The sequence below is a fragment of the Hippichthys cyanospilos genome, chromosome 15 (genome assembly GCF_059441005.1).
Source record: "Hippichthys cyanospilos isolate Australia breed blue-spotted pipefish chromosome 15, RoL_Hcya_1.0, whole genome shotgun sequence".
Lineage (NCBI taxonomy): Eukaryota > Metazoa > Chordata > Actinopteri > Syngnathiformes > Syngnathidae > Hippichthys > Hippichthys cyanospilos.
In genome coordinates, this window is record NC_142383.1 from 13,192,501 (window position 1) to 13,219,500 (window position 27,000).

The 27,000-nt window shown below is 39.3% G+C and overlaps 1 protein-coding gene across 1 annotated transcript in view; it reads left to right on the forward strand.

Moving 5' to 3' along the window:
- The window catches only part of LOC148411759 (transmembrane protein 132C), a 169,375-nt gene that overhangs the window by 44,926 nt on the left and 97,449 nt on the right, over positions 1-27,000 (forward strand). The window contains exon 3 of the mRNA XM_088435716.1: positions 18,806-19,730. Coding sequence (XP_088291842.1) covers positions 18,806-19,730 — 925 coding nt within the window. The remainder of the gene's footprint in view (positions 1-18,805; positions 19,731-27,000) is intronic.

Consider the following 27,000-nt stretch of genomic DNA (forward strand, 5'->3'; position numbering starts at 1 on the left):
ATTCGTATTACGTCCATGTTCCAATTGGTTGAGAGGAGAATATTTGATGTTTCTTTTGGGAACCGATTCTCTCGCGCACAAACACTTTTTCCTCTCACGCTGTCACGTTCTTGCTCTCTCACACATTATTATCCTACCGCGTTCCGTTTCACTTTATTTTCCATACATTTTTTCGTCTCTCTATTTTACTCACTTTCTTGCACTCTATCGCTCTTGGACTTTTTTTTTTCCCCATGCTCTCTATCACATTCTCTTTGTTCCTTTTTTCCTCTCACGAGTGCACTCTCAACATCTTGTTCTCTCGTTCTGTCCCGCTCTCTCACTCACTTTTTCTCTCTCTACCTTCTCCCTCTGCCTAGCTCTTTATCTCTCACGTTATCTCTCACGCTCTCCTTTTTTCTCCCTTTTCTCTCTATTTCTCTGTTTCTTTCACTCGCTCACTTTTTCTCTCCACCTTCTCTGCCTGCATCACTCTCTTTTCATCTTTCTCTCTCACACATCTCTCGTTCGCTCTCTTGCACTCACACTCTCCTCTTTTTCTCTCTCTCCCCTTGCTCTCTGTCTCTTGCTCTATTGTTTTTTTCTTCTTCTACCTTCTCTGCTTGCATCACTCTCTTTCTTTCTCCTTTTTCTCTCTTTCTCTGTTTCTCTCGCTCACTCTTTTTCTCTCCACCTCTGCCTGCATCACTCTTTTTCCATTTTTCTTTCGCTCTCTTGCTCTCACACATTCACTTTTCTCTGTTTATCTCTCTCTCTCTCGCTCTCTCTCTCTCTCTCTCTTCCTCTGCTTGCTTTGTCTCTTGCTCTATTGCTCTTTTTTCCTCCACTCTCTTTCTATCTCTCTCACTTTCTCTCACACTCTCTTCCTCTTTCTCCCTTTTCTTTCTTTCTCTGTTTCGCTCACTCTCTCGCTCACTCTTTTTCTCTCCACCTCTACCTGCATCACTCTTTTTCCATCTTTCTTTCGCTCTCTTGCTCTCACATACTCACTTTTTCTCTGTTTATCTCTCTCACATCCTCTCTCTCTCTCTCTCTCTCTCTCTCCCTCCGCTTGCTCTGTCTCTAGCTCTATTGCTCTTTTTCCTCCGCTCTCTTTCTATCTCTCTCACTTTCTCTCTCACACTCTCTTCCTCTCACACTCCTTCTCTTTTTCTCTCTTTCACTTTGTTTCTCTCCTCTCTCTCGCTCTCTCTCCCTGTCATTGGCGCTATTGCTCTTTGTCTTTCCACTTGCGCTCTCTCGCTTTTAAAAAAATGATAAATAATAAAAAAAATACAATATTGACATTTTTCCCCAGAGATCTTGCTAAGCCCGATGATCAGGGACTGACTGGGAAAATATTAGTTGGCAGTGGGATTGGAGAGGCGTGCTTAGCCTGGTGCCGGGGTCAGGAAAAACCTGGCGGACCACCAGCCTTATAATATACTGGAGGAAACTCATGGTACGTGGATTCCCGCTGCATAATCCTCCACCAACACCACGGCTCCACTGTCCTTGATTTAATGCGTGTTTAGGTAAAAGTCACTAACAGCGCATTTGAGGCGGCATGCTTTAAGTACTGCTTTTGCCTATAATAATGTAGCGGACTGCTAGAATGGGCACTCAGAGAATGAACATGATAGCAACCCACGCTACGACACCGCTCATTAACAGCTGCAGGCAAACATAGGCCTAGACATTTGATCTATTTACTCTAATACCATTTAATGCAAACAAACCAAACATTAACACCCCCCCCCCCCCCCCCAGCAAGAGATAAAGGAGTTTATACTGCGAATTGGGGAGGGGGGGCAAAGGAGATGGCATCTGGATGATGAACAACTGGAGCACCAACCAGTTGCAGAGTTCAAATTGGATGTGGAAATAAATGGTCAGCAGAAACCAAAACAAACCATCATCATCACTCAAGCAAACAAACCACAAAAGTTTATGACTTTTAGATTAGACCGTATATTCAGAAATGCGCCCGGCCTCAGCATTAAAAATTAAATTAGCTGCTTGTGGTAAACAGCTCAACTTTGCGGCCTTTGCGTTTACAAGAGAAGAACAAACATCCTTCTCTTGCTCTCTTTCAATAAATGTAATATGTAACAACCTTTTATAAAAGTAAAGGTCTTGAAATATACCAACCGCATTACTAAAAGCCGCACCGCGTTTCTTAACCGGGCTCTTATTTAGTGCTTAAAAATCCCGCAGCGGTAATTGTTTCACCTTCACCACGCTGTTGACACTTTGAAAGTTTTAGCATTTGGAAATTTGACAGCTGCCATGTTGGCCTTTTGGGAACCGGACGTGACCGCGCGCGGGCGACATAGCGGGACAAACGGCGGCCTCGGTCCTGACGCGGCATCCGCATCAATCACATCATAGCCGTGGCCCCGAGCCTACCTAGCTTGGATGTCTATTTCACGCCAAGTAGAGCCTGGATTTATTTAATAGAAAGTCAGGCTGAATTGGAAAAACACTTGCGACTTGTGTTGGACACCATAAAGTCTTATTAGACACAATAAATAGTTTACTGTTTTAAAAGGAGATCAGAGCAGAGGTGGACGCAAGATGCGATGGATTTCTTCAAGCGCATGGCTGCTGGTTCGAATCCCAGTAGCTTCTTTTGTACCCTTGAGCAAAACAAGTTCTCTAAAGCACCTTAGTCAGAATTGTGTGAAAATTTGGAGGGTATAAAATGTATTTTAACGACCTTGGAAGTCCGTTGGATGAGTGAATCACTGCGCAGTCGATGGCTCATAATTCAGTGAAATTTTACAACAATAATAAGAGAAATGAGTAATGTGATTTATTAGGCCTCTTTTCCTGATAATTAACTTCACTCATCACTTCACTCATGATTACAACTCCAGCCTCGGCCGAACTTTCTGTTACCTTATTGTTATCTCTGTGATTTGCAAGTCCGGCCCAATTAGCCCACATGAACTAGGACTAGGGACAAGCATGTAAAATTTGGTAATTGCTCTACTTGTATATCAATATGTGCAGAAAAAACAACTATCATAGCAACAGAGTCAACTCTCAAAATGGGTAAAATACCGAAAAGGCACGGCCATTTTGTCACTTGCTGAAAGTGACTGCAGCTGCCCAGATCTTAATTAATGACTAATCACAGCTTACCTGTTTTCTATTTGGTCATGTGACTTCCAAACTTTTTTTTTATGGAGAAAAGCTGACACCTTTGTGTAATGCTTACCTAATTTAAGCCAATTGAGCACTGTAGTGCTAACTGTGACCATTGGATGAACACAGCTATTACCTACATCAATTCTAACTGAAGAATGGAAGTCATTGTTTCATATGGCAGCGCCCATATTTACATAGACATCACACAAAATATTCTGTTGGCCTTGAAAAGTGAGTGAAAATGCTAAATATAATGGCTTTATAATGGTTTCATTTTTCTATAATGCTTAATTTTTGTAGAATATGAATAATTCGTTTAGTGTAGTGTGGAAGAAACTGATTTTTTATACCAGGCATAGATGTTCAACAAAAACTCATAATTTAGTATAATACAGCACATGACACAATCACCAATCACAGTGCAGTACAATATCAATAATGTGGTGGCGCCAGTTACCATAATTATTGTGACAATTTTTTGATGGATATCCCTTAAATATCATCGATTTTCAATTTTTTTTTTTTCCCCATAATCATTAAACATCAAAATCATTAAACATCAAAGAAAAGCATTTAAGGCTCTAGGGAGCTGAAATTTCACCCATATGGTGACGGGTCCAAATTTTAAATGACTCGACCAACTTAGTTAGCAATCTTCCACAAAATTTGCTTACGGCAAGTAGAATGTGGAAGAATTTGTCTTAAAAAAAAAAGACACAATCCTGCAAATGCTCAAGTTGTAAGTACATATTGTAAACATGTCTTGTAAACCACACTACTGTATTGCAAAATCAATTTCACCATTTAGCTTAATTTTAGCTAGTTCAACATTGCACTTAGATGTTAGCTAATTATTAGATAATCCCTTGGCTAAAATACTATGAGAATGATGTGGAAGAGAATTGCCCAAAATACTGTGCAGGGGTTAAAAGTATTTTACATGGGGAAATACGGTATTCAGTTTCGTCGAAAAGAAAGGTCAACTTGGTCGTTCTTGTCTTTGGCAGTATTAGAATCGCTCTTGTGTGAAAGTGAAACAACTTTTCAAACCGTGCCATGGTGTTGAAAACAAATGTTGTGTCTGGATGCTTTTTTTATTTTTTTCACCCCCCTTTTCCCGCCTGCAAAACCCAATTTGATCATGAGCCTCCTGTCTGACTAAACTCCTCAAACATTTCCCGTCACGAAATCTGGCACCTGCGCGTCGAAAGTGAAAGATCACCGGCCTTATTCTGACAGTTATTTCCAACCCCCCCTAAATCGGCAAGCTTACTTAAAAACACACAATTCTCCGTGGCGTCTTTTTGGTGGGGGTCGGATGAAGAAATTTGTGCCGTGAGCATCACTCGCTTGCAGGAGGAGACCTCAGAGTTCATCTCATTTCAGAGTTTTCTGAGCAGCTGCGAAATGACTCTCTGTTCCTTACCCGAGCCGGCGCCTGCCTTTGACTTCCTCGCGGGCCGCGATAGACCAGGCGCTTCTGTTCCGCGCTGTTTAGCACCTCGCCGGAGTCGCCGGTGTGCATCTTTGCTCCGCTTCTGCCCATCAACGCTCGGCATTATATCGCTGCCAGAAGCGTATCGCCTGTCGCGCGTTCCGCTAACAACATGCGTACTCGGTACAGCTTCACTTTTTATCATGGCTTGGCCCTTCGGGGCAACTCTGGGACGATTTGTATGTTTTATGAATAGACCGGCTCAACCTGCTTGGATGTGCGCATAAAATATATCGTGTCATATCCCCGGACGGTACGGTATCATAAAATCACTGTCAGGCGCTTTATGGGGATTATGACTTTTTAATATGTCATTCTCCGTAAGCTTCTTCGTGTACTGTCAAAGCTGCCATCGAATGATAAAGTGCTTTATGACTATTGTTAATATAATTCATGTTTTTCATGATCAGCTGTTCCGCACCTCGGCGAGGGTGACGGGACAGCGTTTACAGCGCTGTCGAGGCGAGGCCATCGTACTTTCTTTCTTTCGCGAAAACGACTAATGAAAACATTGGACGATGAATGTTATGATTGAACTCTTTTCATGCCACGTGTTGTCGGAAAAGGAAACGATAGTGGGCCAGTATATTTTGCATTTTCACTCATATTTCAAGGCGATAGAATATTGTGTGCTATGTATATGTAAATATTGGTGCTATCCTATGAAAGATTGACTTCCATTCTTCAGTCATCGTTGACGTCGGTAATAGCTGTGTTGTAAGTGTGAAAACACTGCCATCCAATGGTCACAGTTATTACTACAGTGTTCAAATGGCTTATTGGGTAAGCATTAGTCATGGGTGTCAGCTACCTTCCATAAAAAAAACAAAAAAACAAACATTTGACAAGAATTTTACTATTATTATTTTTATTATTATTAGTTTTTTAAAAGACGGGAATTCTCATCCATGTCACTGAAAGAGTTAAAGGGATAGCCCCCTCTTTTGTCATTTTCAGGTGTTACGATTTTACTCATATATACAGTGCTGGATCATACTCCGTACAAAAAAAAAGTAACTAATAATTGAATTTTGTCATAGGCCAGCCATCTTCCTCCGTCTCCCTTTGTTTTCAATGACTGCCCCCTCATGGCTCATAGTAAAACTGCAGGTATGCTGCACTGGACTATAAACTGCAGGGTTCAACACTTTAGAAAAATCTAAAGGTTTATAGTCCGGAATTTATGGTAGCTATTTATTATATACGGTTGAAGCCTTTAAAAACACATTTTGGCACTTGCTGTCGACTAAAAATGTCATATAACAACCAAACACAGCTCTGTTTGCAAATATCACATGACCAATTCCAGAAAATACATACTGAAAGTATATATGTAGGTTTAGCCTATCGCATAAATGCAAAGCGCCGAGCTGCAACAGGATTAACGATAGCAAAGCAAAGCTCTTTGCCAAACTTTGAGCAAGTCTGCGATGGACGATGATTTATTTCGCTAGTTTTCTAATTATTTGGCCGTTGTTGAAAGAAAACGGCACAATTCTTCCCCAGGGTACAAACTGAATGTTGCAACCAGCACTTGGAAGTAATCTCAAATACGTCAGAAGAAAAATGGCTACAACAGCATATTTAAAAGATGTTTGAAAGAAAAATAAATGGCACTCGTTTTTTTTTTTTTAAAGCATTTCATCTTTTGATCTGCCAAAATAACATGGTGTATCTAATTTTTAAAAAACAACTCCAGTTAAGGTTTTTTTTTTCTATTTTCATGTGATGTTAAAAAGATCAATTTGAGAATATGGCATTCGACGATTTCCACAAACGAGAAAAAAAAAGGTCTAAAAAAGCTTTTACCATGATGTTGGTGGTACCACCTACACATCAGCCAATTTCTTATTTTTGCCCTCTTCCTTTTCTATCGAGTTTCATCTGAGGATAGCGATATTCCAAACTGCGGACTAATAAAGCTGCTATACAGTGATTTATAGATTTGGAGCAGTGTTGCCTGATTAAATGCAGGAATTATCATCTCATTTCTGACCGCCACGTTATTTGGCAGTGGAAAGTTGCTCTAGGCTTGTTTGGCTGCCTAATGAAAAATAGCAACAACAAAAAAAAAATTGAAAAAAACTTTCTGGATAGTATTGTGGCAAATTAAAATGACCCTGTGCAGTTCTTTCTTTTGTGTTGGTTTTCAACATAGTAAGCAATCAAATCAAATTCCTGGGCCGGGTCCCTCGTTCCCAACCAAATAGAAAAACATTGAGGTTTGCATTATTTAAAGGAAGTGGCCGTTGTCCTGAGACTATTGACTTTCTTACTGCGTAACCTTGCTTCAAATGCCAAGCCATTGCTCACCTTTCTCCCTTTTTTTTTTTGCCAACTCATTGCATTATATTCTCCAACTCCGCTTGGATTACTTACATTTGCACAACATCCCCAGTGTATGGAACAGGTGAACCGGATTCACTCAGATAGGAATTTTGTGCGCAGGGAGTCATTATTATTTATGACTTTATGTCTCCCTCCATGAACGGAGCCTCTCCGTATCATCCATCACTGTCACGCTGTTTATTTGAGTCACTTTAAAGCAAATTGTGTTCAAAATATGGCACGGGGGCTTAAAGCATCTCATGGTTAAATTTTAATATGGTCCACAACCACTGCCATAAAATATGGTTAAATACATGCTAAATGCAATTTCACATTCGTCCACTAGAGGGAGGCAGCATACGTGTCCAGGCTGAAGATTGTGTTTGCATGTTCAATAGGAATGCATGGAGTAAGAACGCAGTCAAAAAGATGAATGTTTTCGTACGAGCACGACGCTAAATTGTGTTGGGTTACGAATCGAAAACTTGTGAGTACAACTCTTATTTGACCACGCGAGACATGACCTCACGTTTTTGCGTGAATCTCTCCTTTGGATTGGTGGATCTGATCCTTTAGATTTGAGTTGAATATTTAGATGACGTCATGCCAAGCTTCCATGCTAAGACAGGAAAAAAAGTTAACCAGGTTGGGTAAGTCAACTTTATAACAAGTTGACTTCAAATTTCTGCCTGGAAGCTACTCAATGTGCTCATCAGGAAGAAGACGTTCAAGAGCAGGATGTTTTTGACCTCTTAACAGCTAACAGGCACCTGCTTGTAAATTTTTTTGTTGAAGCGTTGCCATTAGGTGACACGAATCTTTCACTGGGCTCAGTGACCGCTTTCCTCCAATAGTCTAAACAGGCAAAATGTCCAAAAGCGCCTGTAACAGCCATTAAAATTCTAACATACCCTTAAATTTCTCTAAAATCCTGAAAATTCTTGCGTGTTTCCCACTTAAAAATTTAAATTTAAAAAATGCGTCCCTAATAAACGCTGTTTTTGCCTGTTTAAATTTATCGTCCAAAAGTGGTCACTGTGCCCAGTAAAGACATAAGGACACTATTATATGTGCTCTCTACATATAACAATAATTGCAGTATTTGTAAATTGTAGTTGTTGACCTTAAATGTGATCGCTAGCTCACAAATACTAATTGTGATGCTAACCGGTTAGAATGAAATCAATTAGAATTGTTTTTTGCTTTTTTAGTATTGGGGGGGTTGATAACACGAAAATTTAATGGAACAATTGAAAGAATAGACATCCATACTCTGAACCTACATTAAGTAGTTAACAAAAAAATCTTTGCGAATATATTTGATTATATTTTCTTTCCCTGTTTTCGGAATGTGAACGTTCAGTGATACTGCGTGACACGTTTCAAGCGAACCCAAAAAAGCATTCGACGTTTCTTCGAAATACATTCGAAATACGTCCCTCTTTTGCAAAAGTTTGGACACCCCTCCTTTTAAAAAGCCAAGGAAGGAGCAAGCCTCACCACTAAGTTCTCCAAGGTAATCTAAGGTGTTAAATGGGTCTGCATAGTTAAAAGCGCTGCCTTGGATTAGCCCTTTGGGCGCTTTTATGGCCCGCCTAAGCGCTCCTCCGGCTCGCTCGGCGCATTTAGCGGCATTTCGTTGAAGAGCCCTCGCCTCATCGCTCATCCCATCTAAACAACCTATGGCTCTATTGTGAGTCCCCGCGCCGCCATTCGCCTCCTGTCTACCTGACACCGTATAATGTGCACGCACTGCGGCCACAGGCGACGGGATGAACCGGCATAAAAAGGCCATCGGTGTCCCAAATGTGTCTTTAAGGCTTTCCTGTGCAGGTGCTGTTGCCGGGTAACCCCCAGTGGGCGAACGTGATGCAGAAAGAGGGCAGGGAAGCTGCTGCCAGACTTCCTAAGTTTGGCATAACTAATACCCGATAGGGAGCTTTATTTTATTTCATACTTTCTCCTTGCGATGTCTTTGGGATTCCTCAAGCAGTCGCTTTTTATTCCAAGGAGCTTGAACTGGTATGTGTATTTTCCACTATAGTTTTAACGAAACCTAATTGACCCTTGTGCATAAACCTTTTTCGTAAATTATTGTAAATTATTGTAACTTATTGTAAATTTGTAAATGCTTTTAAAGACGTAATAAATAATTTTTGAATTTTTACTTTTTCTTTCAACCACTCAAATGTTAAGTTTCATCAGTTCTATCCACGCATATGGAAATTTTAACACCCGCAAAAAAATTGAAATATGCTATGGTCTGTGTTTGTAACTGGTGAAGTGACAATGATACTAAGACATAGCCATTAACTTGTCTTTACCGCCACCTACTGTCTCGAGGTGAAACACAAGTCAACAGAATTTTCTTTTTGCTGACATTTTGACTGCTGCTCAACAGAATTCAGCAAAACTCGCAGGAAAAACAATGTCATGAATCCTATTCAAATGCATCTCAAAAATTGTTATTATAATGGTTTTATATGGTCCAAAATTTGGACAATAATCATTTTCCTACACAAAATCTCACACGTCCAGCCGCAATCACATAGAAATGTCGGAATGGTTGCATTTTGAAATTTTAGGCTTAGGCTATGCTTGCTTTTCAAAATGGAAAAAATATTGAAAATATCTTGTCGTCACTCACTTGCTCGGACGCTAAATCCAAAATACTTTGCTCCAGTTCCGTAAAGAAAACAACAACCCGAGGCTACGGATTGATGCATCCTTCATCCCCGCTGGTCTGGTCACATCACTTAATTTTCTCTCATTTCTCCGAAAGGGAAAATATGATTGGGCTTATCGATCCCGGCGTAAACGTGTTGCCTGGTGATGACAGATGAGGTGTGCCGGGCTTTAATGGGATGCAATTAACCTCCCGCTGGGAATGGACCGTCTTCTCCGCCGCGCCGCTCTTGCTGTGTCAGGGTGCATTTGATGGGCTCTTAGAATGATTAGTGTCCCCGTGTTTTTTGATTCTCCATCAAAAACCGAGCGGAGGAGCGAGCCGAGGATTCACGCGTCGAGACGTTTCTCGGACCCCGACCCAGCCACGCTCGTTAATAAGAAGCGAAAAGTTCAAACGCGAACAGGTTTTTTTCCCCAGTGCTAAGTGCTGTTGATGTCTCCATTTCGCTTGATATTTTATTCAAACGTCTGGTAAGGTTATGAGACGTCCTGACATTGCCCGCGGCATTTCGTGTGATCAGCTGCTGACATTTATATTTATATATGGTTTTCATTTTTCCACCAGCTTCAACGTAAGCTGAAATTCAATTGTCTCGGGGTTAGGAATGTGGAAATGTTACTTTTCAAATTGAGTGGTGCAAGGGGCAGCGTGACTCAAAGGTCCCTTGAGGTATTTCTGACCTAGTGAGGAAAATGTCAACACCAAATCTTTTGTTTAATTGTGGCATTTAAAGGGATAGACCACATATTCAGCATTTGGTAGTGGTAAAAAGTTCAAATTTGGTCTAATGAAATTTTGGTTACAGGCATTTTTTTTAGGTCCTCCTTTACCCTAACACATGAAAATATTTGAGAAAAAGTGTACTTATTAAAAGAATACTAGTACTGGGATTGAATGACTGGACTCTTTAAAACGTAAAATTACTTCTTTGGGATTGAATGAGTTCATTTTATAACTACATTATTTTTCACGTAAAACTAGTAATTTTAAAAACACAGTACCTCAACAGTCCTTTAACACATGAAAGTTATTTGGGGGAAAAAAAAAAAAAAAGTACCAGGCATTGAACGCCTGGACTCTTAAAAACGTAAAATTACGTCTTTGGGATTGAAAGAGTTTGTTTCACAACAAAATTGTTTTTCACATACAATGAATACTTTTAAAAACAGTTTTTTTCGATAATCCTTCACCTTAACACATGAAAATATTAAAAAATAATAATAATACGCACCTGGGATTGAATATCCGGACTCTTAAAAACGTAAAATTTTGTCTTTGGGATTGAATGCGTTTGTTTCACAGCAAAATTGTTTTTCACATACAATGAATACTTTTAAAAACTTTTTTTTTTTTCGATAATCCTTCACCTTAACACATGAAAATATTTTTTTTAAAAATGTAATACGTACCTGGGATTGAATATCTGGACTCTTAAAAACGTAAAATTTTGTCTTTGGGATTGAGTGAGTTTGTTTCACATACAATTAATACTTTTTAAAACACTTTTTTCAACAGTTTTTTACGTTAACACATGAAAATATTTGGGGAAAAAAATAAGTTCCTGGAATTGAATGAGTTTATTTCACAAATAAATAGTTTTTCACATACAATGAATACATTTAAAAACACAATTTTGATGGTCCTTTACCTTAACACGTGAACATATTTGAAAAAAATGTAATAAGGACCTAGGTTTGAATGTCTGGACTCTTAAAAAATAATTGTCTTTCGGATTGAATGAGTTAATTTCATAACGAAATTATTGATCGTCTTTTGAATGTGAACTTTGGAAAAGCAAAAACTGAACCAGTGACTAAATCAGTTTCAAAAAGCTTGCTGATTACATCAATCCTTCATGTATAATATATCATGTTTTTTAATCATGTTCTATATAAAATAAACAATTGGTAAATAAACTAGATGATATAAAAAGTTCTGTGATGTACTACATTGCAAACTAAAATATTTTTTGGTTTTTCTTTGAGAGAATAAAGTTATACATTAAAGAATCAACTCTAAAAAAATTGAAAGTGACACTTTTTTATAGCATATCAACAGAAATATTGATTAAAAAATAATACAATATTCAGTAGTCCTTGGCAGATCAAAGTCCTTTTAAAACGACTAGCATTTAATGAGTCACATCTTTGCAATTGATGCTAATATGAATATACTTACGTTTCTAATTCCTTCTACGAGGGTTTATTTCTTGGGAGACGGTATAAACATATGGCTCCCAAACGATGAGCAATGAACCATTCTGTCATGGTTGCGTAGTCTTTACAAGAAAACAAGTCTTAATTGTTGAGCGATGGCTCAAGGCGCGAGCCATGTACGCATCATATGTTCCTCTCATCAAATCTTCACGCTGTCCAATTCCAATAACCTCCGCTTCCTCTTATCTGCCGCCGACGTCTGCGCTCGCACCTCCATCGTGCGTGTCTGATTCAACCGAATCCGTTTGGCCAACGCGTTCAAGGAAGTTGGGACGACTCGGAATGTTTGATCGGGGATCGCCTTTTAAGACGCGCACATGGTGGCGGATAAGGACGAGACGAGGGGATTATATTTCTGCTTTGGTCGTTAGAGAAAAGAACAGGTGATTGGATTTAAGGCTAAATACATCTCCCTTTGGGCGCAGGCGTACTTTTTAATACGACACTTTATACGGTGGAACCCCAACTTCAAAATAAAGCACAAATTGGTGCGCTTTTATTTTGAAGCGGATAACTGCAGCGGGCGCAGGCGTACTTTTTAATACGACACTTTATACGGTGGAACCCCGACTTCAAAATAAAGCACAAATTGGTGCGCTTTTATTTTGAAGCGGATAACTGCAGCGGGCGCAGGCGTACTTTTTAATACGACACTTTATACGGTGGAACCCCAACTTCAAAATAAAGCACAAATTGGTGCGCTTTTATTTTGAAGCGGATAACTGCAGCGGGCGCAGGCGTACTTTTTAATACGACACTTTATACGGTGGAACCCCAACTTCAAAATAAAGCACAAATTGGTGCGCTTTTATTTTGAAGCGGATAACTGCAGCGGGCGCAGGCGTACTTTTTAATACGACACTTTATACGGTGGAACCCCAACTTCAAAATAAAGCACAAATTGGTGCGCTTTTATTTTGAAGCGGATAACTGCAGCGGGCGCAGGCGTACTTTTTAATACGACACTTTATACGGTGGAACCCCAACTTCAAAATAAAGCACAAATTGGTGCGCTTTTATTTTGAAGCGGATAACTGCAGCGGGCGCAGGCTTACTTTTTAATACGACACTTTATACGGTGGAACCCCGACTTCAAAACAAAACACAAATTGGTGCGCTTTTATTTTGAAGCGGATAACTGCAGCGGGCGCAGGCGTACTTTGTAATACGACACTTTTTTAAGGTGGAACCCCAACTTCAAAATAAAGCACAAATTGGTGCGCTTTTATTTTGAAGCGGATAACTGCAGCGGGCGCAGGCGTACTTTTTAATACGACACTTTATACGGTGGAACCCCGACTTCAAAATAAAGCACAAATTGGTGCGCTTTTATTTTGAAGTGGATAACTGCAGCGTGTCACGGTCTGACTGCAGCTGATTTGACTAAGTTAAGTCGCTAATTAAGATATTTAAAGGCGTATACCTTGTGCACGCACTTTGCCAACTATATTGCATTTGTTATCCCAAAATTGTCAACGCTTTTAAAGGCGTAATAATTAAAGCTAGTTCTTTTTACTTTCCTTCAACCACTCAAGTTGTTCAGTGGCGTCAATTCTATCTATACACATGATGGTTAAATTTATTAACACCCACAAAAAAATTGAAAAATGCTATAGTTTGCCTTTGTAGTCTATGACGTGATGGCGACGCTATACGACATAGCCATTAACTGGTCTCTACCGCCACCTACTGTCTTGAGGTGAAACACAAGTCAACAAAGAATGTTCTGTTTGCTGATATAGGTTGAGCGCCACTTTATAGAATATTGCAAAAATCGCAGGGAAATCAATGTGATACATCATATTAAATCTCATCTCAAAAAGTGTAATTATAATGGTTTTATATGGTCCAAAATTTGGACAAAAATTAATTTTGTGCACAAAGTGTTTGTAGTCTATGACATGATGACGACACTATATGAAATAGCCATTAACTGATCTCTACCGCCACCTACTGTCTCGAGGTGAAACACAAGTCAACAAAGAATTTTCTTTTTGATGAAATTTTGACTGCTGACATTATAATGGTTTTATATGGTCCAAAATTTGAGCAATGATTACTTTTGCTAAAATAGTTTGATCATTGCGGAATGTTGCAAAAATGTTGCAAAAATATGTTGCAAAAATTGCAGGAAAATCAACCTGATAAATCATATTAAATCTCATCTCAAAAACTGTAATTATAATGGTTTTATATGGTCCAAAATTTGGACAAAGATTATTTTTGTACACAAAAGCTTGCACGTCCAACTGCAATCACATAGAAATGTCAGAATTATTGCATTTTGAAATGGTTACGTTTGATATGAGTACAGTTATATAAAAGAATGATTTTAATAAACAAGTACTGGATCACTCATTAAATCGAAAAAAAAATTGCATCCCTTTATTAAAATCACGAAGTTACTTCAAATTGACACTGCAGAAAATAAATTGTTTAGATGTCAAAAATAGGCAAACACGTGAATTGATTTCTAAAGTAAAAGCTAATATAATCATTCCTCTCTTATGGAAGACTTATGTTCATTATTTTGGCTCTGAAATTCTCAGCTTGGACTGGTTTAAATTTTAAAAGTATGTCATGAATTAATCGACGATCCAAAAATCAATTGGTTAAAAACAAATCTTGAAAAAAAACATGCAGAATTGGAAAAAAAATGAAACGGAACATCTGACAAACAATCGGTAAGGGTCATACCCTTGGCGGCGTCCACAGACTTTTACATCCTCGATTTACCGCGCTGGGGTTAACTTATCTTCACAAATCATTTTGTTTTTCATTTGCGGAAGCGGTCCGGCAGCGTACATGATTTACAAGTACAGTAGCTGCCGACACCAAATCCAAGGATAACTCGCGGCTGCAAATCAAACCGGACTTGCCCGCGTTATTTATAACGGCCCTAGCGGTGTCATAAAACGGACGGGGACCAGAGTTACAATTGTTTTTGACTTGTTTCCAAGCGTTAAAAGGGTATTTAGTTTCATCTGTGTCAGAGTAAGAAGAAACTAGGACAGTGTGTCGGAAACGGGACGACGGGGAAATAATCTCCCGGCTCCGCTAGCTAGCACGATCCGGCATAGCTGAGCTAACTTGCACCCGTGACATTGACTCCCATTTTGTCATATTTCAAATCAGGGGCATCAAATTGTAAATCGCCATCACTCACAGTCTGACCGAAGGTCTTTTTCGCCCCAGGTTAGATTGGGGATGTACTTTAATACCGGAGAAGTTCAAGTGTGGCACGAATTCAAAAAGATTCCAAATGAGTTCAGTTCATTGCTGTTTCCGAGTCATGATTTGCGAGGCTTTGTCACTCACGCCTGACATGTATTACCGATGCATATTCTTTCATTGAATAGGTCTGTAATTAGGTTCTGCCCGGAGCCTGTTTATCATGCATAAAGCCACGTTTTCAAGGCAGTCCCAGAGACAAAGGCCATATTCTCATTATTTGTGCATTTGTCGGGATATTAAAGTTGTTTTGTTGCAAACTCAGTCCAAGGCCTGACTTGTGTAATATACCAGAAAAGAAAAAAAAAATCTTGGCTGCTTCATTACACCTCAAATTGCAAGTTTAAACAGATGCAGAAGGTTAAGATATTTATTCTCTAATTGATCGGCAGAAAAGCCCATTTGGCTCCGTTGCTAAGAAAGAAGTCTCTTTAAATCATGCCTGGACCTAGAGGAACTCTTCAATTGCCTGGTCGGACTAAGAGATTAGTCTTCCAATGAATCTTGTTGATTGTTAGATACTGGGAAAACTCTGACTCGCTCTGTCATTGGCTGATGAAGAAGTGATGATGAGGAGTTGCAAAAATGAATTCAGGGAAATCTGTTTCTTTGTGCTGGTGGAAATGTCAGTGTTTAAATTTGCTTTAAAGTTTTTTGTGTCTCCGATTTGACTAAAACTTGCTAAATATTTTTTCCAATTCAACTATGTTTTTATTCCTCAAAATTAACATCTTTCAGAAGAAACATGAAAGGAAGTTTTTCCCAAATTAGGGCTGCAGCTATAAAGTCATAATGATATTCGGATACCCTAAAGAAAGTACATTATTTGGAAGTATTTGAGTAGCGATTAAGATAAAAATACATATTTTTGCTTGGTTAAGAAAAGATATAAACACAAACGACTAAATAGCACACTCTCTTGTGCACACACTTTGCAAATTATACACATTGCATTTTTCTCCTAATTTTGTAAATCCTTTTAAAGGTGTAATAATTAAAGTATTTATGAATATTTTTGGCATCAGCTCCATCTGGACATATGTAGGTTAAATTTGAAAGATTGAAAAACGGTATGGTCTCGCTTTTGTAGCCTGTGAAGTGATGACGCTTTAAGATATAGCCATTAACTGGTCTCTACCGCCACCTACTGTCTTGAGGTGATACACAAGTCAACAAAGAATTTTCTGTTTGCTGACATAGGTTGAGCACTGCTCAATAGAATATTGCAAAAATCGTAAAGAAATTAATGTCATTTATCCTAATAAAAAGCATCTCAAAAATTGTAATTATAATGGCTTTAAATGGTCCAAAATTTGGACAATGATTATTTTTGTACACAAAATCTCACATGTCTAGCTGCAATCACATAAAAAAAAAGGAATGTTGCATCTTGAAATTTAATGTTTCAATCACCTGCTGGAAATTTCAGCTCCCTAATGTCATTTTCCCTAGGGCTGATTATGAAAGACCAACTTTTAAAATTTTTTGATGAGCTCAAGCACCGAAACATATTCAGTCATGAAAACAATAGAATAATTTTTTTTTTTTTCCCTGACCCATCAAGAACTGGCGCTCACCAGACACTCCTAAAAACAAAAAAACAAACAAACGAAAAAACAAACAAACGTGGAGCAACTTGCAAATTCTGTAAGATGGCACCATGTCAGACTAGTTTTGTTTTGTCCAAGAAGAGTTTTGAGCGTAATGAAATTTCGCCAATTTTGTCATCATGACATAGATATATTTTTTCTGTCTTAGGGTTTACTCTTGATCCCATCTGGACTTGAACTTGAACTCAGTCCTTTGTGACTACTGATTACAATTTTTTTTTTTCTTGAACTTGACTTGGACACACAACAGGTGGCGCCGACGATAGCCGTCTTGAGTAAAACAGATTTAAGAAAGCCAAGTACAGATTTTCAATCATCTGTTCGGTAAAGGCTCTAATTTTCTGTTGGTGACCACACCACTATTATGTTACAATATGTCCGTCTTATAACTAAATGCATCGCCGGTATTCATAAAACTGCCATATTATATATGCTGCAGCCAATTAAGTATTCAGAGTGGGAACGAGTTTCTTGATCTCGCCTATGGATCTTTGTTAAACTGCCTCGCCACAGATTGCGTTTTAATCAGCTCAGCGTTTCCTTTATGTTGAACCGCGGAGAAATAATAGAATGTCTTTCGATGTCGATCACGTTTCCTGCGCAAACGAAAAGATCTCGGGGGGGGGGCATGCCTAATCTGACAATCTGGCAAAAATACAGGAAGAAAGTCAGAAAAACAATCGCGCGTGTGTGTTTCTTGAGAATTTTACGAGAAGATTTAAGATCAGGATGGATAAGTCCATATAAGTGTTTTTAAACAAGGCCTGAGAAAATATCTAAGATTTTTCAATAGAATTGATGGATGGTACGATTGCCTCAGTTTTCAGGGAATGCATGTAAATGTTATGCTAGCTGCAAATTGCTCCTTACAAGGTCATGTGTTACGTTCTCCTTTTCTCATATTATACTTTAATTTCATGCCTGGCTGGGGCTTTGTTGATAAGGATTAGAAAAAGGCTCTTGCGGTTAAAAGGCCTGTAAAAGCATTTGCGTGGCTGTCTCGTATTATTTATATTGCAGATATGTGTGTTATCAAGTTTCTATGAAAGGATTTCGGCTAGTGAAAGGGGAAGAAAGGTTCGCGGGATTCTTACTTGAACTCACAGAATTCTGACGGTATTTCAGAATCACAATTTGAAAGCCATCCATTTTTAGGCGTTTTGCCACATACCATCGAATAAAAATGAAATCACAGTACTTAAGAGCTCAGGTCACGACCTGTTTTCTAGGTTTGGTCATGTGACATTCACAAAACGAGCTGATGAAAAGCTTACGTTCCTAAAAAAAAAAGACCTCCGATTTTAAAGTGAGAATTCTGAGGTCTCGCTTGTGAGGTCAGAATTCTCACTTTAAAGTCATAATTCTTCAATCAAATTTCCGACTTCTCAGAAGTCCGATCTTTTTCTCAGAATCCGCATGTGAGAAAATTCTAGTTATTTTCTCAACATTATGAATTCTGACCTGAGGTGAGATCTCAGAATTCTCACTTTAAAGTCATTCTTTGATTCAAAGTTCTGACTATTCTCACAATGCCTAAGATTGTAAGAAAATGACTTGAATTCACAGTGAGAATTCTCAGTGAGACTTTGAGCTATTTATACTCACTATTTATGGTTGGTTTAAAATCAGAATTCTGAGTATCAGTTCTGACTAGTCTCATAATTCTAACTACTCTCAGAATTCTCAGTGAGAATTCTGACCTAATTATTGACAATTCTGACCTCAGAATTCTAGCTTATTTCTCAAAATGCTCACTTACAGCCTGAATTTTGAGAAAAGTTTGTTTTTTTAATTTGAGGAATTATCATTTTAAGATGAGAGTTTTGAGAAGCAAGACTTATGAGTCGTCTGATTGATTTGATTAAAAATGCCGATTTTAGACCGAATTCTTACTTGTGAGGATTCTGGGAATTATGTTCTCACTTTAAAGTAAAAAAGAAATCCCCAAACCCTGAAGTCTCACTTAAACCGGAGAAGTGAATCCTGACCAGCCATTTTTCGCCCTTCGTTAGCCGTAATCTTCTTCCATATGTTTCAAATATCGGCGCAAAGGAGCAACGGATACTAACTTTTCATTTGCCGCTGTGTCTTCTGTCTGTTTTAGTGGTTGACAGCAAGGATATTCTGGAGGGTCTGCAGAGGTACAGCCCGATGCCAATCTATCTGCCTGTCAGCTACCGGATCCTTAATGCTGAGTCAGCTTTCTTCCTACAGGAGGCAAACCAGGATTTAATGAGGAATTCCAGCCTGCAGGCCCGCACGGAGTCCTTCTTCATCCACCAGGCTCGGCACATGCCCTTTGTCAACGCCAGCTACGGCCCTCTGTCCGTCCAGCAGCCCGTCCCGCTGGAGATGCTGCAGACTCAACCCGGGCCTTTCAATTCGCCCGCTTTCCCGTCGTCATCAGCGCCGACATCCCCGTCCCCGACGCCGCTCTTCACATTTAATTGGAAGGTTCACACGTATATCATCAATGAGAGGATTCACCCCAGCTGGCCAAAGGTCCAAGTCTTATTCTACATCGCAGGGAGGGACTGGGATGATTACAGCGCCATCCAGAAGCTGCCCTGCGTCAGGATGTTCGCCTTCCACGAGACTCAAGAAGTCCGGGGGACGTGCAGGTTGAAAGGTGAACTGGGGATTTGCGTTGCCGAGCTGGAGCCTCTCGCTAGCTGGTTCAGCCCGCCGACCGTAAGGCCGGGTAGGCAGAGAGTATCCGAGCAGGCCCAAGGCACTCCTGTGGAGCTCTACTACATGGTTCAAACCACCAACTCTGGGGACTGCAACGCCGACGACTCCCGGAAAAGCGGCGGCGTTCGTTCGGAGCAGCACGGTCCCAGGGGCTATTCCGCGGGGCATACCCCCATGCAACGCATCGGGAGCGTCAGACTCTTTCAACCGCTGTCAGAACTGAAACTGGACACGAACTTTTTGGTCATGGTGCCCTCCAAACCCATCCGACAGAGAGAAACCGTTTCTGCTTTTCTGGCTCTTTCCACGCTTTCTTCGGTGCAGATCTTCACCCTCAGGTAAGCGGTTTTCCCGCGATAACCGTTTACACCACAGGTGTCGACGTTCGGGCCTCGAGGGCCGGGGTTCCTGCATGTTTTTGAAACTTCTTTCTCAAACTCACTTCATTTAAATGATTAGAATCATTTTCAAGCTCCTGCAGAGCTTGATAATAAGCTTATCCTTTGAATCAGGTGTGTTGGGTTGAGAACCAGAAAACCTGCAGGATACCGGCCCTCGAGGACTGGAGTTTGGCACACAATTTGAGTTTGTCGACAAGTTTCCTTTAAAATTCTTTTTGAGGTGATTGTACCTGAAAGCGAGTATCATTGATTCAACAAGACTCATCTCATATGAGATGTCACTTTCAGTTAGATTTAGATTTCTGAATGTAGAGGCTCTCTGCATGCATGTGGATAAACAACCAGACCTTAGCAAGACTTTTTTTTTTTTAAACAATAATAATATGACTATTAGGTATACGGTGGTGCAGTGGATGACTGGTTAACATTTCAGCATCACATTTCAGAGGTATCGGGTTTGATTCCAGGCCTTCCGAGTGCATGTTGTCCCCGTGCTCGCATGTTTTTTTCTTCGGTTTCCTCTGACAATCCTAAAAACATGCAAGGTAGGTGAATTAGACACTCCGAATTGACCTTAGATGTGTTTGTTAGTGTGAGTGGTTGTTTGCATCTGTGTGCCCTGGCAACCAGTCCAAGGTGTCCCCTGCCGACTACCTGAAGACAGTTGGGACCAGCACCAGGTACCAGCATGCCAGGGACCCTAGTCGCGAATAAGTAGCTTTAGAAAATGGGCGGATGGATGATTAGAAATGAAATGTCCAGCTGAGTTTGAATGCACCTTATGTCGCTCTCACGCTATCGGAGACTTGTAGTTGTCACGCTAATAAAAACGTAACCGGCTCTCCGAGGAAAAACTTCAGAATAAAATCCTGATGAGGCTATTGCATTCACGCCCGGTCAAGTTTGCCTATGTTGTATTTTTAGTTAATTACGTCATCTTTTTGCGGCGCTTGATTTGAATTTTTGTACACGACCTGCTCGTCGTCCCAAAGGAGCTAGAACCGTACCGTTTCGGACATTTGGCGGACACCCGATTGTCAGTTTAGCACTTTAAATGTGTAGTCTTTGAGGCTGATTATCAGTTTTAAGGCAGTTAATCAGTTTAGGCAGAAACTCCGAACTTTACAGAACAAAGGGCAACGCAAAACTCCTATCCCACTGAGGTGCGAATGCTGGTGAGGCGAACGACTCTTTTGATCTCATCAATCTTTAAAGAATTTAGAACGCTGTGCTTAGATTTAATGGTATGCGTAGAACCTTTTGTCAGGAAAATGTTTAACTCCCGAGTACCAACGACCCAAACAAAATATGAGTCGTTGGCGAAGCTAGCCGCTCTTTCGATCTCATCGGGGATTTCCAAGGTCCCAAAAGTTCACGGAATGCTCCCCAGACGTTCACCTTTACTGCTCTCATCTCAACAAACTCTTTAAAGAATTTAGAACGCTGTGCTTAGATTAAATGGTCTGCGTAGAACCTATTGTCAGGAAAGTGTTTAACTCTTGAACACCAACAACCCAAACAAAATGTGAGCTGTTAGCGAAGCTAGCCGCTCTTTCGATCTCATCCGGGTTTGTCCAAGGTCACAAAAATTTGACAAACAATCGCCGAACGTTGATTTTTCCTGCACTTATCTCAACAAAATCTTTAAAGAATTTAGATCGCTGTGCTTAGATTAAATGGTATGCGTAGAACCTATTGTCAGGAAAATGTTTAACTCCTGAATACCAACAACCCAAACAAAATGTGAGCTGTTAGCCAAGCTAGCCGCTCTTTCGATCTCATCAGGGTTTGTCCAAGGTCACAAAAATTTGACAATCGCCGAACGTTGATTTTTCCTGCACTTATCTCAACAAAATCTTTAAAGAATTTAGATCGCTGTGCTTAGATTAAATGGTATGCGTAGAATCTATTGGCAGGAAAATGTTTAACTCCTGAATACCAACAACCCAAACAAAATGTGAGCTGTTAGCGAAGCTAGCCGCTCTTTTGATCTCATCAGGGATTTCCAAGGTCGCAAAAGTTCACGGAATGCTCGCCAGACGTTCACCTTAACTGCTCTCATCTCAACAAACTTTTTAAAGAATTTAGGATGTGACGTTGGACTTAGTGGATGTGCATCGAACCTATTATTGTCAGGAAAATGTTTGACTCTTGAATACCAAGAACCCAAACAAAATGTGAGTCAAGGCGTGGCTCTCCGTACACCAGTACAGTGCGGACACTTCAATCGATAACTTTGACTTCCTGTCACAGCTGATTAGGTATGCTGGTACTATAACAGAGCATGCTCAACTTAACACTGCACCATTCATATCCGCTGAACAAATTCCAACGGTAATAACAGTATTTTGTTCTTTTTCATTAGTTCGCAACAAATCTATCTTCCGGCCTTCACTGTATCCATCAAAGTTTGCAGGAATCATAATGCAGACAATTAAAAACGATTCAGCCGGAGTTGGAAAAACAACCAGTGACATTTACAGTTTTCGAACCGTTATCAGCGTTCGGCATGGTGTTGTTGCAACTCATTCAGCAGAGAGAATCGCTGATGCTTTTCGTGACTCATGTCAAATGACTCAGGGGACAGCTAATCAGGTTGTTTAATGCCGTGACTGTATGCATGTAGATGCGATACAAGGCTGACAAACAGAATTTATGAGGAAAAAAAAAACAGGTTTAGTTGAGTTGCAAACTGTGACATCATCTCTTCATAGCGTGAGAATGAATTTAACCAAGAACACGACAAACGCAAATACCGATTGTGGACATGTAGTGTTTTTTTTGGGAGAAAAATAAAAATCACTGGTATTATACTGCCAGAGGAAAAACAAGAAAAGAAAAAAAAAATCTTGTTTTATCCCCAGAAAATGATCCAATGAGGTAAGATTTGTTTTTCTTGCCGAGAAAACCTAATTCAATATTTTTTTTTCAAATGGTTTTAAGAAAATTCTGACTGCAAAAACAATTACATTCTTAATTTAAGCAAGTTGCAAATCAAATTTAAGCAAATAGTAAATATATGGCAAAAAATAAGAAAATAATTCTATTTTACAAATCAATTTTTTTCAAAATGTAGCTTAAAATAAGCATTTTTTTCCTCATTTGAGTGTGGATGGAAGCAAATGGTCCTAATTTACTGTAAAATATAAGCAATATTTTCTCAATTAAAAAAAGTCAGGCTTTGGCTAGATTCAAGCAAGCTTTTACCAGCTGAATTTTCTTAAATTAGTCATAAATTTGAACATTTTTTTCACAGTGATACCCATGCAAAGCTGTAATTTTAAAATCTTTTTAATTCTAAATAATCCTAAATGCTTACACCAATGCCTTTAATTGTCTTTTGCTAAACAAGTTATTTTTCTTTTTAAACAAAAATAAGAATATATTTCCAACTATAAGCCTTTTTTCCCTTCTCAAACCTGACTTTTTGCAGTGTATAATAGTTCTGAGAGTTTATGTTCACTTTTTTAAGTGCACACTCAGAAATATGCTGTACTTTGACTGAGGTTTTTTATATTCACATCTAATAATACCTTCAAAATGCCATTTTTCCAATGCAGCTAAGTGCTTTCACTGTCAAATCTCAATTTTAAAAGTTAAAAAGGCTTATTGCAAGAAATGTAGTCTTATTTTTTTTTTGTCCCAAAAAGAAAAATATCTTCAGGCAAATAAATTCAGAAAAGACTGCCAATTTCAAGATATTAAATTGAGCATTTGTACATTTCTTTCCATTCATGTTTTTCTCCTATCAAGATTAAAACATGATTTTGAAAAAAAAAAAAAAAAAAACCCATCTCATAATGACAGACATTTATTCTCATTAAAAGTCATTAATTTGGGGTTGTTTTCTGAGTATACCTTTGCATGGATATAATTAAAAAAGTTGTAATTAGTTGTAATTAGCAATTTCTGATTTGATTTTCAACCTTTAAAACTCTTAAAAGCACTTACTGAGTCCGTAAAAGATTTAAGCAATGCGGATAATCGGCGTGTGCAGTCACCGCCCTACAAATGGTTTTAACGTGCTTCATTTTGCCCGGACAACTATGGCGTTATATTTGTGCCACAATTACGAGCGCGCGAAAAAAAAATTTGAGCGTAGAAAATCAAACTGAGCGAGCGAAAACAGATTTTGAGAGCAAGAAAAAAACTTATCGAGCGCGTAATGATAAGAGTTTGAGCGCGCGCCGATGGAGTTTGAACACAGAAAAAGAAATTGCTCGCTCAAAATTCCTTTTTGCTCGCTCGGGATAGCTTCATCGCGTTTGCTCAACATCTCGCTCTCGCTCGCTCGAGTCGTCCTCTGCGCTCGCTCAGTTCTGCTCACGCGTTACGTTTGTGCCACAAAACCAGCCAAACAGAGCTTGTAAAAGCACTTTGATTGACAGCTTGGTATCCAATGAGATTGCTTGTACGCTATCCGTTGACGCACTCTCGTTTGCCCTGTGTTCACCCGAAAAGGGCAAACGAGAGTGCGTCAACACGGACTTGGGCTGGAGAATTACTTTTAATATTATTATTATTATTACTGTATTGTATCATTTGACAGAAATACCTTGTTAGTTTTTGTACTTTAATAATATAAGCCCACCCGTCTAGGTCGATGTGACGCACTCTCGTTTGCTCGTTCCGGGTGAACACAACAAGCAATCTCATTGGATACCAAGCTGTCAATCAATGTGCTTTTACGAGCTCTGATTGGCTGGTTTTGTGGCACAAACGTAACGCGTGAGCAGAACTGAGCGAGCGCAGAGGACGACTCGAGCGAGCGAGAGCGAGATGTTGAGCAAACGCGATGTTGAGCGAGGGAGGGAGGAGTATCGCGAACGAGAGCGAGATGTTGAGCGCGAGAATGCGATTGCGAGCGAGCGAAAAGGAATTTTGAGCGAGAAACTTCTTTTCAAGAACTTTTTTTCCGCGCTCAAAATCTGTTTTCGCTCGCTCAGTTTGATTTTCAACGCTCAAATTTTTTTTCGCGCGCACGTAATTGTGGCACAAATATAACGCCATAGACAACACTTTAACGTAGCTACGCGCAATTTACAAATATGCAGTTTTCCTGCGAGCGCAGTCTGTTTGAGGTGATTCCACACCAAAGCGGCCGCCGTTGATCCTTGGAGCCTCGTCTCGTATGAAATACGATTCCAAAAGACTTTAATTGCTCAGTGTTGTTTGATGCAAATGAAGGCGTACGGCATATTTCCGCCGGGCTTCCTGTACGCCCCAGATCTAAATCATGAAAGATGAAACCGTTAGCGTCCTCAAAGTGGTGCTGTGACAAGGTGCCTCGGCAATTTGTCAACCCTGGGTGAGCAGGAAATCTGCCAAAAAAGCCTCATTGCTTTTTCTCTCACTCCAGCGATGATGAACTCCCATGAAGTATTAGCGTTCCCCGTGTGTTAATCACACCCTCCGCCTCGCGTCTGTAAATTGGAACTTGAAGGTCCGTATTTCGCGCCCACCGCTTGTTTAGAAGCTATCCTGGATTTTTTTTTTTTTTTTTTTCCCTTTGGGAAAGTGAACACTTCAAATGCAAACAAAAACTACCTCATTAGCCGCCAAAACATTCAACTTCAAAGTGTTGGAAGATCGCACAGTGCTTTACGCAGTATTTGACTGCAAGTTTAGCGAACTTGGTAATTGCGCTTTTGGATCATCCTATGTTAAGTCTGATTGAGCATGGCTTTCAGGCGTGCTGAATTTGTTAGAATAAAAGCATCTCGGATGCAAAGCCCATGTTCACATCACGGTTCTTTTGGAGGAATTTTGGCTGTTTGCAACCTAATTTCCTATCTTCGTTTGTCAACTATTTTTTTCAGAAAATTTCCGGTAAAAATGTTTAAAAAAAAATGTGTAGTGCATTTTCACAAAACCAGACTTATGCCACTAAACTAGTTTTGAGTATTTAATTGTGTATTTTTGACAGACTTCCATTTTGGGATCATTGCTGGGCAAGTGACTTCAAAACCCCAATGCATTATTTATTAGTTATTACCGTATTTTCTGCATTATAAGGTGCACCTAAAAGCCTTACTTTTTTTTTTTTTTTTAAAAAGCTGATGTGCGCCTTATAATCAGGTGCGCCTTATATATGAATCAATATTGAGATCGGGATTGGTAGACAGGGAACCAATAAACTAAGCTTCACCTGTTTCTTTTGTGTGTTTACAGTTGAACAAAGTTGCTCATATTGACATTGAGTTATGATGCTATTGAGAGTTTACAGTTATGATTGGAGTTATTATTGTTATTACTTTGAGTATTACTATCTTGTGATTGAAAAAAAGTTTTAAAATGTCATTAATTGAGGGTGCGCCTTATAATCCGGTGCGCCTTATATATGGATTTTTTTTTTTTAAATGTCATTAATTTAGGGTGCACCTTATAATCCGTTGCGCCTTATAGTGCGGAAAATACGGTACTGTCATTTCAAGTAAAAGTAATTACTGTATTTTCCGAACTATAAGGCGCACTGGTATAGAAGCCGCAGCAGCAAAAATTGAGCCAAAAAACTTTTGCCACGGATTAGCCGCTAAATATGCATTGTAAAGCATTGCGTTACTCTCATTTGTATGGAGTACAATTAGAATATATCAATAAAATATAACAAAATGGCCTCCCCTTTGGATGGATATAAACAGGTGGATTTTGCTCCTTCATACATATTCCCGCAAACACAATGATAATCAGAATACAGCGTTTCGATTAATGGTGCCATGTAAAACATATTATTGTGGATCTTTTTTATTTTTTTACTAGACTTCCCTTTTTAAAATTATGCTTGTCTTTTCGCTTAAATTGCTTTCATTTTGCTTCTGGTTGGCGACAATCAATTTATGGATTAGGGTTGGAAAATGATTAGCTGGATAAATCTGGATTAATTTTTTCCTACCCTCCTCATTCTGGACGATTACCATTTTAATGGGTTTTAATTAAAGTAATAAACCCACTAAACATTGACGGAAAAGTTTGATATATTAAAAAAAAAAAATCCTATTCCCACTATTCAGACAATGTCCGCTGATTATAAACCACAAATGCCGAAAATAAACTCATTCATAGCCTGTTCATAACTTGCTTAAATACCGCAATTAAATAATAATGATTGTAATTGAATTAGTTAATTTTATTTCCCGCTACTAACAATAATGATTACAATTAAGCCCTAAATGAGACTCTGGCCTTTAAAATGGAAAATAACACTAAT